The sequence below is a fragment of the Mobula birostris genome, chromosome 20, assembly GCF_030028105.1.
Source record: "Mobula birostris isolate sMobBir1 chromosome 20, sMobBir1.hap1, whole genome shotgun sequence".
Lineage (NCBI taxonomy): Eukaryota > Metazoa > Chordata > Chondrichthyes > Myliobatiformes > Myliobatidae > Mobula > Mobula birostris.
This window is the reverse complement of record NC_092389.1, coordinates 42991198-43009016: the sequence shown is the minus strand read 5'-3', so window position 1 is coordinate 43009016 and position 17819 is coordinate 42991198. Positions and strand designations below refer to the sequence as shown.

Genomic DNA, 17819 nt, shown 5'->3' with positions numbered 1-17819 from the left:
CGCTCTCCAATCCTCCGGCACCTCACCCGTAGACAGCGACATTTTAAATATTTCTGCCAGGGCCCCTGCAATTTCAACACTAGTCTCCTTCAAGGTCCGAGGGAACACCCTGTCAGGTCCCGGGGATTTATCCACTTTAATTTTCCTCAAGACAGCAAGCACCTCCTCCTTTTCGATCTGTACAGTTTCCATGATCTCACTACTTGTTTCCCTTAATTCCATAGACTTCATGCCAATTTCCTTAGTAAATACAGATGCAAAAAACCTATTTAAGATCCCCCCATTTCCTTTGGTTCCGCACATAGCTGACCACTCTGATCTTCAAGAGGACCAATTTTATCCCTTACAATCCTTTTGCTCTTAATATACCTGTAAAAGCTCTTTGGATTATCCTTCACTTTGACTGCCAAGGCTACCTCATGTCTTCTTTTAGCTCTCCTGATTTCTTTCTTAAGTATTTTCTTGCACTTCTTTTCCTCCTCAAGCACCTTATTTACTCTCTGCTTCCTATACATGTCATACAACTCCCTCTTCTTCTTTATCAGAGTTGCAATATCCCTTGAGAACCAAGGTTCCTTATTCCTATTCCTTTAATCCTGACAGGAACATACAAATTCTGCACTCTCAAAATTTCTCCTTTGAAGGCTTCCCACTTACCGATCACATCCTTGCCAGAGAACAACCTGTCCCAATCCATGCTTTTTAGATCCTTTCTCATTTCTTCAAATTTGGCCTTCTTCCAGTTCAGAACCTCAATCCTAGGACCAGATCTATCCTTGTCCATGATCAAATTGAAACTAATGGTGTTATGATCACTGGAACCAAAGTGCTCCCCTACACAGACTTCTGTCAATTGTCCTAACTCATTTCCTAACAGGAGATCCAACATTGCATCCCCTCTAGTTGGTCCCTCTATATATTGATTTAGAAAACTTTCCTGAACACATTTTACAAACTCTAAACCATCTAGACCCCTAACAGTATGGGAGTCCCAATCAATATATGGAAAATTAAAATCCTCTACCACCACAACTTTATGTTTCCTGCAGTTGCCTGCTATCTCTCTGCAGATTTGCTCTTCCAATTCTCGCTGACTATTGGGTGGTCTGTAATACAATCCCACTAATGTGGCCATACTTTTCCTGTTTCTCAGCTCCACCCATAAGGACTCAGTAGACAAGCCCTCTAATCTGCCCTGCCTGAGCACTGCTGTAATATTTTCCCTAACAAGCAATGCTACTCCCCCACCTTTCATTCCTCTGCCTTGATCACATCTGAAACATCGGAACCCTGGAATATTAAGCTGCCAGTCCTGCTCCTCCTGTAGCCAAGTTTCACTAATTGCTATAAGGTCATAATTCTACATGTCAATCCACGCCCTCAACTCATCCGCCTTCCCCGCAATACTCCTAGAATTGAAATATATACACCTCAAAAGATTTTTACCACCACTCACAACCTGTCTATTAGCGGATTTGCTTGAACTTTTAACATCATTTATTTTCACCCCAGCCACACTGTCAGCTCTGGCACTCTGGTTCCCATCCCCCTGCAAACCTAGTTTAAAGCCTCCCCAGTAGCACTAACAAACCTCCCAGAAAGGATAAGGTGCAAAGGACGGGTTCAAGTGTAACCCGTCTCTCTTGTACAGGTCCCACCTGCCCCAGAAGAACATCTCGATCATAACATCTCCAGATCTAGCAGCCTCCTAACTGTGAGTTGTGTTCAGCACAGACATTATGAGCTGAAGGTCCTGTGCCTGTGCAGTACTCTTCCTTGTTCTCTGAATGCCCAAAACCAGTTCAGGTGATGCTGTTGCAGGACACATGAGCTGTGCTGTGATCTTTGAGGAAATAATAGGCAGGATGGACAGAAGATTTGCTGGCTGGCAGGAACCAAAGAGTGGAGTAAAGGGGGCTTTTTCTGGCTGGCTGCCGGTGACTAGAGGTGTGCTGCAGGGGTCAGTGTTGGGACTGCTACTTTTCACGTTGTATGTCAACGTTTTGGATATAGGAATTGATAGCTTTGTGGCCAATTTTACAGAAGATACAAAGCCAGGTGGAGGGACAGGTAGTTTTGAGGAAGCAGGGTGTCTGTGGAAGAATTTAGACACATTGGGGGAATGGGTAAAGAAGTGGCAGATGGAATATAATGTAGGAAGGTGCATAGTTATGCACTTCAGCAGAAAGAATAAAGGTGTGGACTATTTTCTAAATAGAGAGAAAATTCCAAAAAAAAGAGGTGCAAAGGAACTTGGGGGTGTTTGTGCAGGATTCTCTAAATGTTAATTTACAGGTTGAGTCTGTAGTCAACACAACGGTGCCATTCATTTCGAAAGGACTAGAATATAAAAGCAAGGATATGGGTGCTGAGAATTTATAAGGCCACGCGTGGAGTACTGTGAGCCAGTTTGTGCCCCATATTGAAAAAAAGATATGCTGGCATTGGAGAGGTTCCAGAGGGTATTTGCGAGAATGATCCCAGGAATGAAAGGGTTGACATGAGAAGCTTTTCTTGGCTCTGGGCCTGCACTTTCTGGAGTTTTGAAGAATGAGAGGTGATCTCAGTGCATCCTATTGAATACTGAAAGGCCCGGATAAAGTGGATATGGAGAGGATGTTATGGTCTAGGACCATAGCAATAGCAATAGAGATGAGGAAAAAGTTCCTTTAGCCAGAGGATGGTGTTTCCGTGGAATTCATTGTCGCAGATGGCTGTGCAGGTCAAGTTATTGGGTGTATGTGAGGCAGAGGTTAACAGTTTCTTGATTAGTCAGGGCATCAAAGGACACAAGGAAAAGGCAGGAGAATGGGGTTGAGAGAGATAGTAAATCAGTCATGATGGAATGGCACAGCAGACTTGATGGGCCAAATGGCCTAAATCTGCTCTTATATCTTACGTCAATCATTAGACCAAAAAGGAATTGCAGATTGAAGCTACTCACGAGAATGCAGCTTTCCCCTCTTCGATGTCCTTGCCCTTTGACCCAGGCCCGGGCTGACCACAGAAGTTTACGGCAATGCACATTAGCAGGCCGCACTTGTTGATGAAGTAGCAGGTAACGTCCACGGCCACCAGCAAGACAAGGAAAACGACAATCAAAATCCCAACAATGGCACCGGTGCCCAGGCCTGAATCATTCGATGGGTCAGCTTCTGAAACAAATATAGTCAATTACTCACAATAACCATTCAATTCTAAATTTCCACTTCTAACAGTGCAGAAAACCATTTGACTGTAACTTGGTTAGACTTATGTACGATGAAGGTTTGATCCATCCTCAGCCAATAAGGCTTGGCACTTCCTGTGGCAGTTGGTAAAATTTTATCCCCAGAATACACTGTTGCAAATCTACACTGCTCTCACATCAGCCATTACTATCTAGGTTGGAGAAGCACCCTCTCACCAGTCATCCTGTCAGGTCAGCAGAAAAACTCATGCGCTGCAGTCTGCCATCACTGCAGGACTTGTATGAAACGAGCAGGAAATCATTGCCCACCTAGCAAACTGCCTTTTCCAAAAGCTCCCTTTGGGAAAGGGCTACTAAAACAAAAACTTCACGCCATCTTAAAAGTTTCTTTCCCCAAGCCAGTAAGTCTGATCAACAGTTATAGTTAGCTCCCCACCCTGCTATCATTCAACACATCACTGCAGGGCACTGCAGACACATGAAGCCACTTTTTATAATGCTGAGTATATACTGAGTAAATACATACTGTTATTTTTATATTGGGTGAGGGTGAGGGCCTCCGTCGGATCAGAGTTGACCATGCGTCCCAGCTGTCTAGAAACGCAAGACTAGAGAGTACGATATGGGGAGCAAGCTGTTGCCCATGTAGCAAGCTCCACCTCTCCATGCACCTGATGACCCCAAGGGAATGGCAGAGACTGATACAGTTTGGTACCAGCAGCATCACAGTAGTTGGCAGTCAGCAGTGAGCTCAATGTAGGACTGCCTTAGGGATCCCAGCTCTGGATTTTCCCCTCCAGGTTTACTCCCAAAGCCTTCCCGGTGAGTGGGTACAGCCGCAATGCAGCGGAGGTTTGAAATCAGAGTTTTCCTTCTCCCAGGTGAGCTGCTAACCATGGCTGTCAAGCCCCATCTGCCCGAAGTGACTGCTTTTAAGGCATCAGTAACCCACCTTTGACCCTTCTCCTGTCAGTAGAAACGGTTCCACCGGGCTTAGTAGCTGGACTTGGTTATCAGAGGCTACTTGAGGCAAACGCCATTTGGAGCATTTAATAAGTAGTGGGATCTTAACCCTCATTACCACCCCAGCCATAACAACCTTCTGTATTAACACATTTTTTATTCTATATCCATACTAAAACCTCTGGCTTTACTTTTTATATGATTCATTATTCTTTATAAATGTTCAACATTGTTGTTTTTGTTGTATGTTGCACCAACACATCAGAGCAGATTTCTAATACATATAAATATATATAGTGAATAAAGTTCATCATTGATTCTTGATTTAAACCTGCAGCATCCTTTCGAAACGTCCCATGAGATAATTCTCAAAATTTTGACGGTTCCGTACACCAACAAGACAATCTTCATTCTAAAATAACTCCTGAAATAAACTGAGGTTCTACTCACAACCAGGAAGTTGATGTAGGGTCTCGGCCCAAAATGTCGACTGTTCATTCTCCTCCAAAAACACATAGAGATGCTGGAGATGCTGGAAATCCAGAGTAACACAAACAAAATGCTGGAGGGATTCAGTGCTGGATATCCAGAGTTACACATGCAAAGTGCTGGAGGAACCCAGTGCTGTAAATCCAGAGTTACACACACAAAATGCTGGAAGCACTGTGTGCTGGAAATCCAGAGTAATACACACAAAATGGTGGAGGAACTGTGCGCTGCAAATCCAGAGTCACATATACACACACACACACACAATGAGGAATTGAGCACTGGAAATCCAGAGTCACATATACACACACACACACACACACACACAATGAGGAATTGAGCACTGGAAATCCAGAGTTACACATACAAAATGCTGAGAAAACTCAGTGCTGGAAAACCAGAGAAACATACACAAAATCCAGGAGGAACTCGGTGCTGGAAAGCAGATTAATACACACAAAATGCAAGAGGCTCTCAGTGCTGGAAATCCAGGTCTACACATGTAAAATACAGGAGAAACTGAGCACTGGAAATCCAAGGAAACACACACAAGATGCTGGAGAGACTCAACGTGGGCAATCCAGAGTAACGGGCACAAAATGCCGGGGGGGGGGGGGAGGTCAGTGCCAGAAATCCAGTGTAACACACACAACATACAGGAGGAATTCAGTGTGGGAAATCCAGAGAAACACACACAAGATGCGGCAGTGATTCTGTGCTGTAAATCCTGAGTAACACACAAAAAGTGTAGGAGCTAGTTAGCGCAGGAAATCTGGGGTAACACACACACACACTGTTGGAGGAACTCAGCGCTGTAACTCCAGAGTTACACATACAAAATGCAAGAAGAACTCAGTGCTGAAAATCCAGAGAAACACACAGAAAATGCAGGATGAATTCCGCGTGGATAATCCTGAGTAACAAACACAAAATGCTGGTGGAACTCAGCACTATAAATCCAGAGTAACACACACAGAATGCTGGCGACTTGGCATGGGTAATCCAGAATTAAGGACTCAAAATGCTGGGAAAGTCAGTGCTGGAAATCAGAATAACACAGAGAATGCAAGAATAATTGAGCACGGGAAATCCAGAGAAATGCATACAAAATGCAGGGGCATTCACTGCTGTAAATCCAGAGTAACAAACACAACATGGCAGTGCAAGTCAGCGTTGTAAATCCATAGTAACACACGCTGAATGCAGGAGAAACTCAGTGCTGGAAATCTAGAGTAACACACACAATGTGGGAAGACCTGAGCGCAGGAAATCTAGTGTTTCACACAAAAAGTGCTGAAGGAATTGAGCGACGTAAATCTGGAATAACACACAAAATGCAGAAGGACCTCAGCATTCTAAATCCAGAGTTAGATGCACAAAATGCTGGTGGAAATCAGCACTGGAAATCCAGAGTTACACAAACTGCTGGAGGAATTTGATGCGGGAAATCCAGACTTACGCGCACACACACAATATAGGGAGACCTCAGCGCTGGAAATCCAAGGAAACACAAACAAAATGCCGGAGAAATTCAGCATTGGAAATCCAGATTACCAGACACACAATTCAGGATGAACTGAGTGCTGGAAATCCAGGGAAACACACACAAAATGCAGGAGGAACTGAGCACTGTAGTTCCAGAGAAACAAACGCAAAATGCAGGAGGAGCTGTGCACTGGAAATCCACAGTAACACACACACACACAATGCTGGAGGAACTGAGCGCTGGAAATCTAGAGTAACTCGTACAAAACACTGGAGGAATTGAGTGCAATAAATCCAGAGTAAAACACACAAAATGCTGGAGAAACTGCGCGCTGTAAATCCAAACTAGAGCACACAAATTGCAGGAGAAATTCAGCGCAGGAAATCCAGAGTGACAGACAAAAATGTGGTGGAACTCAGCACTGGAAATCCAGAGCAACACACTCAAAAGTGCTGGAGGAACTCAGTGCTTGAAATGTAGAGTAACACTCAAAATGCAGGCAGAACTCAGCACTGGAAATACAGGGTAAGAGACACAAAACACTGCAGGAAATCAGTGCTGGAAACTTAGAATGACACGCAAAATGCAGGGGAAACCCAGCATTGGAAAACCAGAGTAACACACACACAAAATGCTGATCTAACTTAGAAATGGAAATTCAGAATAAACACACACATAAAATGCTGGAGAAACTGTGTGTTGGAAATCCAGAGTTACACGTGCAAAATGTTGGAAGAATTCTGTGTTGGAAATCCAGAGTAACACAAACTAAATGCTGAGAGAACTTGGCGCTGGAAGTCTAGAGTAACATGCGCAAAATCCAAGAGATCCTGAGCAGTGGAAATCCAGAGTAACACGAATGAAATGCTGGTGGAACTGAGCGATGTCTATTCAGAACAACATACACAAAATTCACTTGGAATTTGGCACAGGAATTCCAGACTAACACACACAAAATGCAGGATGAATCAAGAGCTTTAAATCCATAGTAAGACACAGAAAGTACTATTGGGACTCAGCGCTGTAAATCCAGAGTAACACACATAATGCAGGAGGAACTGAATGTTGGATATCTAGAATTACACAAGCAAAATGCTGGGGGAGTTCAGCACTGGATATCCAGAGTTACACTCACAAAATGCTGTGCTGGAGATGCAGAGTAACAAAAACAAAAGGCTGAGGAAACTGAGTGGCGGAAATCCAGAATTACACACACCTAATGCTGGAGGGACTCAGCCCTGGAAATTCAGAGTAACACACAAACAAGATGCAGGAGGAACTGAGTAACACACACAAAATGCAGCAGGAATTTGGCATGGGAAATTCAGTGGAACACAAACAAAATACTGGAGGAATTCAGCGCTGGAAATCGTGAATAACACACAGACAATATGGCAGAGGCGCTCAGCGTTGGAAATCCAGTGTAACACAAATTAAATGCTGGAGGGACTTAGCGCTTGAGACCTAGAGCAACACACACAAAATGTTGGAGAAATTTGGCGCTGGATATCCAGAGTATCACACAGAAAAAGCTGGGGAACTTGGAGCTGGAAATCTAGAGTAACACACACAATATGCAAAAGGCATTCAGCGCAGGAAAACAAGGGGAATATACGCAAAATGCAAGAGGAACTGAGCGCTAGAAATCCAGGTAACAGAAGCAAATTAAATGAAAAATTGTGCGCTGAAAATCCAGGATCAAACATGCAAAATTCTGGAGGAATTCGGCGCTGGAAATCCAGAGTAACACAAACAAAATACAGTAGGAACTGAGCGCCAGAAATCCAGCGTAACAGAAGCAAAATAATATTTTTTTAAAAGCTGTGCGCTGAAAACCCAGAATTAAACATGCAAAATTCTGGAGGAATCCGGCACTGGAAAGCCAGAGTAAAAAAGAAAAATACGGTAGTGACTGAGCGCTAGAATTCCAGAGCAACACAAGCAAAATACAGTGGAAATAGAGTGCTGGAAATCCAGAGTAACACAAAATACAGTAGAAACAGAGCACTGGAAATCCAGAGTTACACGCGCAAAATGCTGGATTAACAGCGCTGGAAGTTCAGACTCTCTCACACACAATGAAGGAAGCACTGAGCGGTGGAAATCCAGACTTAATCACACCACATGCTGGAGGGACTCAGCCCTGGAAATCCAGAGGGGGACACACACAAAATGCTGGAGGAACTGAGTGCTGCATATCCAGAGTGACAAACACACAATGCTGGAGGAATTCAGCATTGGAAATCGAGAACTGCACACACACAAATGCTGGAGTAACTCAGCACTGAAAATTCAGAGTCACATACACAAAATGCTGGAGTAATTGAGTGCCGGAAATCCAGAGTTGCAAACACAAAATGCAGCGAGAATTCAGCGCTGAAACTTGAGAGTAACACAAACAAAATGCTGGCGGAATTTGGCGCTGGAAATCAAGAGTAACACACAGAAAATGCGGGAGGAATTCGGTGTGTGAAATCCAGGGGAACACATGCAAAATGATAGTGGAACTGTGCACTGCAAATCCAGAGCGACACACACAAAATGCTGGGGGAAGTCAGCGTTGGAAATCCAGGTTACACACAAGCAAAATGCTGGAAGAACTCAGCGCTGGAAATCCAGAGTAACACACACAATATGAAAGGGGAGCTCAGCACTGGAAATCCAGAGTTACAAACACAAAATGCAGCGGGAATTCAGCGCTGAAACTCGGAGGTAACACAAACAAAATGCTGGTGGAATTCAGTGCGTGAATTTCCAGGGGAATACACACAAAATAATAGAGAAACTGTGCACTGGAAATCCAGAGTGACAAAATGCCGGAGGAATTCAGCGTTCGAAATCCAGAGTAACACACACAAAATGCTGGGGAACTTGGCGCTCGAATTCTACAGTACCACAGACAAAATTCAGGAGGAACTAAGCATTGGAGCTCTCGAGTAACACACACAAAATGCCACAGGATTTCGGCGTGGGATATCGAGGAAAGCACATGCAAAATGATAGTGGGACTGGGTGCCAGAAAACCAGAATAACACAAACAGTATACAGGAGGAACTCAACACAGAAAATCTAGAGTTACCCACAAAAAATGCTTAGGAACTCGGTGCTGGAAATCTAGAGTAACACACATAAAAAGCTGGCGGAATTCAGCGCAGGAAATCGAGGGGAACACTCGCAAAATGCAAGAGGAGCTGAGCGCTGGAAATCCAGAGATGCACAAACTAAATGCAGGAAAACTGAATGCTGGAAATCCAGAGTTACACACACCAAATGCTGGGGGAATTTGGCGCTGGAAATCCAGAATAACACAAAAAAAAAATACAGGAGGAATTGAGTGCTGGAAAGCCAGAGCTACATGCATAAAATGGTGGAGGAATTCAGCGCAGGAACTCTGGTGTAACACAAATGAGATGGTGGGGGAATTTGGCGCTGGAAATTGAAAGTCACACACAAAAAATTCTGGAGTATCTTCGTGCTGGAAATCCAGAGCAAAGCACACAGAATGATGGGGAACTTGGCTCTGAAAATCTAGAGTAAGGTGCAAAATATGCAGGAGAAATTGACCGCTGGAAATCCAGAGTTACACACACCAAATACTCGGGGAATTCAGCTCTGGAAATCCAGAGTAACACACACAGAATGCTGCGGAATTTGGCGCTAGACATCCAGAGTAACACATAAAATGCTGGTGGAATTCAGTGCGGCAAATCCAGGGAAATACACGCAAAATGCGAGAGGAACTGAGCAATGGAAATCCAGAGCAACAGGCGCAAAATGGTGGAGGAATTCAGCGCTAGAAATTGAGAGTAACACAGACATCGTGCTGGGGGAATTGGCACTTGAACTCTCGAATAACACACACAAAATGCAGGAGGAATTGAGCGCTGGAGTTCTCGAGTAACACACACAAAATGCAGCAGTAATTCAGTGCTGGAGGCCCAGTTACACACAAAAAATTCCAGTGGAACTCAGTGCTGGAAATAGAGTTACACACACAAAATGCAGGAGGAAGTCAGCATTGGAAATCCAGGTTACAAACATGCCAAATGCTAGAGTAACTCAGCGCTGGAAATCTAGAGTAACACACACAAAGTAAGCAGCAGAAATTGAGCGCTGGAAATCTAGAGTTACTCACACCAAATGCTGCAGGACCTCAGTGCTGGAAATCCAGAGTAACACACACACAAAATGCTGGGGAACTTGGCGCTGGAAATCTAGAGTAACACACACAAAGTAAGCAGCAGAAATTGAGCGCTGGAAATCTAGAGGTACACACACCAAATGCTGGGGGAATTTGGTGCTGGAAATCTAAAATAACGCACACAAAATGCAGGAGGAATTCGGCACGGGAAATCCAGAGTAACACATGCAAAACACGAGAGGAGCTGAGCAATGGCAATCCAGAAGATGCACAAATAAAATGGAGAAAGAACTGAACACTGGAAATCCAGAGTAACACAAACAAAATACAGGAGGATCTGAGCGCTGGAAATCCAGAGCTTGACGTGCAAAATGGTGGAGGAATTCAACGCTGGAACTCCAGGTGTAATGCAAATGAAATAGTGGGGGAATTTGCCGCTGGAAATTCAGAGTCACACACAAAAAGTGCTGGAGGATCTCCGTGTTGGAAATTCAGAGAAAGGCACACAGAATTATGGGGAACTTGGCGCTAGAAGTCTAGGGTGATGCACAAAATATGCTGGAGGAACTCAGCACTGGAAATCCAGAGTAACACACACAAAATGCTGGGGAACTTGGCGCTGGAAATACAGAGTAACATATGCAAAATGCGAGAGGAGCTCAGCACTGGCAATTCAGAGCTACACACGCAAAATGGTGGAGGAATTCAGCGCTGGAACTCTGGCGTAACACAAACAAAATAGTGGGAGGAATTGGTGCTGGAAATTCAGAGTCACACACAAAAAGTGCTGGAGGACCTCTGCGCTGAAAATTCAAAGAAAGGCACACAGAATTATGGGGAACTTGGTGCTAAAAATCTAGAGCAAAGCACAAAATATTCAGGAGAAATTGGGCACTGGAAATTCAGAGTTACAAACTCAAAATGCAGTGGGAATTCAGTGCTGAAACTCCGAGGTAACACAAACAAAATGCTGGGGGAATTTGGCGCTGGAAATCCAGTTACACACGCAAAGTGCTGGGGGAACTCAGCAATGGAAATCCAGAGTAATACAATCAAATTGCTGGGGTACTTATGCTGGAAATCTCCAGTAACACACACAAATTGCAGGAGGAACTGAGTGCTGGAAATCCAGACTTACACACAGAAGATGCTGGAGGAATTCAGCGCTGGAACTCGGGGTAACACAAACGAAATGGTGGGGTAATTTAGCGCTGGAAATCCAGAGTCACACACAGAAAAGTGCTGGAGGATCTCAGCACTGGAACTGCAGAGAAAGGCACACAGAATGACAGGGAACTTGGAGCTGGAACTCTGGAGTAACACAAGCAAAATGGTGGGGGAATTTAGTGCTGGTTATCTAGAGTAACACACCAAATATGCAGGAGGAACTGACCGGTGGAAATCCAGAGTCATAAACACAAAATGCTGCAGGAATTCAGTGCTGGAGGTCCAGAGAAACACACACAAAATAATGGGGGAGCTTGGCCCTAGGAATCTAGAGTAACACAGAATATTTGCATAAGGTACTAAGCGTTGGAAATCCAAATACTATACATCAAATGCAGGAGGAAATCACCACTGGAAATCCAGAGTCACGCACACAAAATGCTGCTGGAACACGGAACTGGAAATCCAGAATAATACACAGGAAGTGCTGAAGGAACTCGAAGCTCATTCCTCCAGAGGCACACACACAAAATGCAGGAGGAATTCGGTGTGGGAAATCCAGGGGAACACACTCAAAATGCTGCAGGAAATGAGCACTGGCAATCCAGAGTTACCCAAATAAAAGATAGGAGGAACTGAGTGCTGGCAATGCAGGTAACACAAAGGAAATACAGTAGCAACTAAGTGCTGGAAATCCAGAGTGAAACATAGAAAATGCTGGAGAGCAGCAGCCTTGGAAATCCAGAGTAACACACACAAAATTTTAAGAGGAGTTCAGCGCTGGAAATCCAGAAAAAGACACAGAAAATGATGGGGGATATTGGTGCTGGGAAATCCAGGGGAACAGATGCAAAATGCAAGAGGGACTGAGCGCTGGAAATCCACAGTTTCACAAACAAATTAAAGGAGGAACTGGCTGCTGGAAATCATGAGATACCTACGCAAAATGTTGGAGAACCTAGGTGCTTGAAATCCAGCATATCACAAACAAAATACAGGAGGAACTGAGCACTGGAAATCCAGAGTTACACAGAAAAAATGCTGATGTAACTCAGCACTGGAAACCCAGAGTCACACACACAAAACGCTAGAGGAATTCAGCACTGGAAATCTAGAGAAAAACAGAAAAAAATGATGGGGGGACTTGGCGCTGGAAATCTAGAGTAACACACACAAAATGCTGGTGGAACTAAGTGTTTTACATCCATAGTAATATACAGAAAACACTGTTGGAACTCAGCGCTGTAAAATGAGAATAACGCTCAGGAAGTGCTGGAGGGGCTTAGCATTTGTAATCCTGACCACACACACAAACTTCTGGAGAAACTGAGAGCTGGAAATCCAGATTTACACACACAAAATGCTGGTGTAACTCAGCATTGGCATTCTAGAGTCACACACACAATCAAGAGAATGACACGCAAAATGATGGTGGTATTTGACGCTGGAAATCCAGTATAACACACACAAAATGATGGGGGAACTTTTACGCTGAAAACCTAGAGCAACGCACAAAATTTGCAGGAGGAATTGAGCGCTGGAAATCCAGAGTTACACACGCAAAATGCAAGAGAAATTCAGCATTGGAACTCTGGAGTAACACAAACAAAATGCTGGGGTAATTTAGCACTGGAAATACAGGGAAACACACACGCAAAATTTCAGAGAAACTGAGCGCTGGAAATCCAGAGTTGCATTCACAAAATGAAGGAGTAACTGAGCTCCAGAAATCCAGAGTAACACAAACAAAACACAGGAGGATTTCAGCGCTGGAGCTTCAGAGTAACAAAAACAAAATGCTGGGGGAATTCAGCGCTGGAAATCCAGAGTAACATGGAAAAAATGTTGGCAGAACTGAGAGCTGCAAATTCAGAGCAACACACACAAAATGCCGCAGGAATTCAACACGAGAAATCTAGAGTAACACAAACAGAATTCAGGAGCAACTGACCACTGGAAACCCAGAGTTACTCACACAAAATGCTGGTCCAACTTATCAATGGAATTCTAGAGTAACACACACACACACACACAATGATCGGGGAACTTGGCACTGGAAATCTAGAGCAATACACAAAGTTTGCAGGAGGAAGTGAGTGCTGGAAATCCAGAGTTACACAGGCACAATGCAGGAGGAATTCAGCACTGGAACTCTGGTGTAACACAAACAAAATGCTGGGGTAGCTTGGCGCTGAAAATCCAGGAAAACACACGCAAAATGTTAGAGGAAGTGGGCACTGGAAATTCAGAGTAGAATTCACAAAAATGGAGGAGGAATTGAGCTCTAGAAATCCAGAGTAACACAAACAAAACACAGGAGTATTTTAGCGCTGGGCCTCCAGAATAACACAAACAAAATGCTGGGGGATTCGGCGCTGGGAATCCAGAGTAGCACTCGCAAAATGCAGGAGAAATTTAGCACTGGAACTCTGGAGTAACACAAACAAAATGCTGGGGTATCTGGCACTGGAAATCCAGGAAAACACACGCAAAATGTTAGAGAAACCGAGCGCTGGAAATCCAGGAAAACACACGCAAAATGTTGGTAGAATTGAGAGCTGCAAATCCAGAGTAACACACACAAAATGATTGGGGAACTTGGCGCTGGAAATCTAGAGCAACACATAAAATTTGCAGGAGGAAGTGAGCGCTGGAAATCCAGAGTTACACACATACAATGCAGGAGGAATTCAGCGCTGGAACTCTGGCATAACACAAACAAAATGCTGGGGTAATTTGGCGCTGGAAATCCAGAGTTGCATTCACAACAATGCAGGAGTAATTGAGCTCTAGAAATCCAGAGTAACACAAACAAAACACAGAAGGATTTCAGCGCTGGGCCTCCAGAATAACACAAACAAAAAGTTGGGTGATTCAGCGCTGGAAATCTAACACTTGCAAAATGCAGGAGAAATTTAGCACTGGAACTCTGGAGTAACACAAACTAAATGCTGGGGTATCTGGCGCTGGAAATCCAGGAAAACACACGCAAAATGTTAGAGAAACTGAGCACTGGAAATCCAGAGTTACAGGCACAAAATGTTGGTAGAATTGAGAGCTGCAAATCCAGAGTAACACACACAAAATGATTGGGGAACTTGGCGCTGGAAATCTAGAGCAACACATAAAATTTGCAGGAGGAAGTGAGCGCTGGAAATCCAGAGTTACACACATACAATGCAGGAGGAATTCAGCGCTGGAACTCTGGCATAACACAAACAAAATGCTGGGGTAATTTGGCGCTGGAAATCCAGAGTTGCATTCACAACAATGCAGGAGTAATTGAGCTCTAGAAATCCAGAGTAACACAAACAAAACACAGGAGGATTTCAGCGCTGGGCCTCCAGAATAACACAAACAAAAAGTTGGGTGATTCAGCGCTGGAAATCTAACACTTGCAAAATGCAGGAGAAATTTAGCACTGGAACTCTGGAGTAACACAAACAAAATGCTGGGGTATCTGGCACTGGAAATCCAGGAAAATACACGCAAAATGTTAGAGAAAATGAGTGCTGGAAATCCAGAGCTACAGGCACAAAATGTTAGCAGAACTGAGGGCTGCAAATCCAGTGTAACACACACAAAATGTGCAGGAATTCAACACGGGAAATCTAGAGTAACACAAACAAAATTCAGGAACATTTGGGTGCTGGAAATCCAGAGTTACACACACAAAATGCTGGAGGAATTCACTGCTAGAAATCCCGTGTAACACACACAAAATGATCGGGGAACTTGGCGCTGGAAATCTAGGGCAACACACAAAATTTGCAGGTGGAAGTGAGCGCTGGAAATCCAGAGTTACACACATACAATGCAGGAGGAATTCAACGCTGGAACTCTGGTGTAACACAAACAAAATGCTGGGGTAATTTGGCGCTGGAAATTCAGAGTAGAATTCACAAAAATGGAGGAGGAATTGAGCTCTAGAAATCCAAAGTAACACAAACAAAACACAGGAGTATTTTAGCGCTGGGCCTCCAGAATAGCACAAACAAAATGCTGGGGGATTCGGTGCTGGAAATCCAGAGTAGCACTCGCAAAATGCAGGAGACATTTAGCACTGGAACTCTGGAGTAACACAAACAAAATGCTGGGGTATCTGGCGCTGGAAATCCAGGAAAACACACGCAAAATGTTAGAGAAACTGAGCACTGGAAATCCAGAGTTACAGGCACAAAATGTTGGCAGAATTGAGAGCTGCAAATCCAGAGTAACACACACAAAATGCTCGGGGAACTTGGCGCTGGAAATCTAGAGCAACACACAAAATTTGCAAGAGGAAGTGAGCGCTGGAAATCCAGAGTTACACACATACAATGCAGGAGGAATTCAACGCTGGAACTCTGGTGTAACACAAACAAAATGCTGGGGTAATTTGGCGCTGGAAATTCAGAGTAGAATTCACAAAAATGGAGGAGGAATTGAGCTCTAGAAATCCAGAGTAACACAAACAAAACACAGGAGTATTTTAGCGCTGGGCCTCCAGAATAGCACAAACAAAATGCTGGGGGATTCGGTGCTGGAAATCCAGAGTAGCACTCGCAAAATGCAGGAGACATTTAGCACTGGAACTCTGGAGTAACACAAACAAAATGCTGGGGTATCTGGCGCTGGAAATCCAGGAAAACACACGCAAAATGTTAGAGAAACTGAGCACTGGAAATCCAGAGTTACAGGCACAAAATGTTGGCAGAATTGAGAGCTGCAAATCCAGAGTAACACACACAAAATGCTCGGGGAACTTGGCGCTGGAAATCTAGAGCAACACACAAAATTTGCAAGAGGAAGTGAGCGCTGGAAATCCAGAGTTACACACATACAATGCAGGAGGAATTCAACGCTGGAACTCTGGCATAACACAAACAAAATGCTGGGGTAATTTGGCGCTGGAAATCCAGAGTTGCATTCACAACAATGCAGGAGTAATTGAGCTCTAGAAATCCAGAGTAACACAAACAAAACACAGGAGGATTTCAGCGCTGGGCCTCCAGAATAACACAAACAAAAAGTTGGGTGATTCAGCGCTGGAAGTCCAGAGTAACACTTGCAAAATGCAGGAGAAATTTGGCGCTGGAACTCTGGTGTAACACAAACAAAATGCTGGGGTAATTTGGCGCTGGAAATCCAGAGTTGCATTCACAACAATGCAGGAGTAATTGAGCTCTAGAAATCCAGAGTAACACAAACAAAACACAGGAGGATTTCAGCGCTGGGCCTCCAGAATAACACAAACAAAAAGTTGGGTGATTCAGCGCTGGAAGTCCAGAGTAACACTCGCAAAATGCAGGAGAAATTTGGCGCTGGAACTCTGGAGTAACACAAACTAAATGCTGGGGTATCTGGCGCTGGAAATCCAGGAAAACACATGCAAAATGTTAGAGAAACTGAGCGCTAGAAATCCAGAGTTACAGGCACAAAATGTTAGCAGAACTGAGAGCTGCAAATCCAGAGTAACACACACAAAATGATTGGGGAACTTGGCGCTGGAAATCTAGAGCAACACATAAAATTTGCAGGAGGAAGTGAGCGCTGGAAATCCAGAGTTACACACATACAATGCAGGAGGAATTCAGCGCTGGAACTCTGGTGTAACACAAACAAAATGCGGGGGTAATTTGGCGCTGGAAATCCAGGAAAACACACACAAAATGTTAGAAAAACTGAGCACTGGAAATCCAGAGTTGCATTCACACAATGCAGGAGTAATTGAGCTCTAGAAATCCAGAGTAACACAAACAAAACACAGGAGGATTTCAGCGCTGGAACTCTGGAGTAATGCAAACAAAACGGGGGATTCAGCTGTGGAAATGCAGAGTTACATGCACAAAATGTTGGCAGAACTGAGAGCTGCAAATCTAGAGTAACACACACAAAATGCAGGAGGTGCTGAGTGGTGGAACTCCTGAGTTACACACACCAAATGCTGGTAGAATTCAGCGCTGGAAATTCAGAGAATCACACACGAAATTATGGGGAAACTTGGTGCTGAAAATCTAGAGTAATACACAGAAAATGGGGGTAGAACTGAGCGCTGGAAATCTAGAGTAGCACACACAGCATGCAGCAGGAACTTGGCGTGGGAAATCCAGAGTTACACACGTAAATTGCTGCAGGAACTTGGTGCTGCAAATCTGAAGTAACACACACACAAAGCTGGTGGAACTCAGCACCAAAAACCCGGAGTTACACTCACAAAATGCTGTAGGAAATGAGCACTGGAAATTCAGGGTGACATACAAAAATGCAGGAGGAGCTAAGTGCTGGAATTCCAGAGTCACATATGCAAAACGCTGGCGGAATTTAGTGCTGGAAATTCAGAGAAAGACACACAAAATGATGGCACGATTTGCTACTGGAAATCCAGTGTAACACACACAATA

General features: G+C 44.1%; 1 protein-coding gene across 5 annotated transcripts in view; it reads right to left on the bottom strand.

Moving 5' to 3' along the window:
- Window positions 1-17819, bottom strand: part of LOC140185152 (neural cell adhesion molecule 1-like) — a 722060-nt gene that overhangs the window by 48545 nt on the left and 655696 nt on the right. For 2 of the 5 annotated variants that reach the window (XM_072238530.1, XM_072238535.1), the window contains one exon: window positions 2945-3155. The exons of 1 other annotated variant lie outside the window; for it this stretch is intronic. In XM_072238530.1, the coding sequence (XP_072094631.1) occupies window positions 2945-3155 (211 nt within the window). The remainder of the gene's footprint in view (window positions 1-2944; window positions 3156-17819) is intronic. 2 more of the 5 variants (XM_072238531.1, XM_072238536.1) reach the window with 1 other exon arrangement.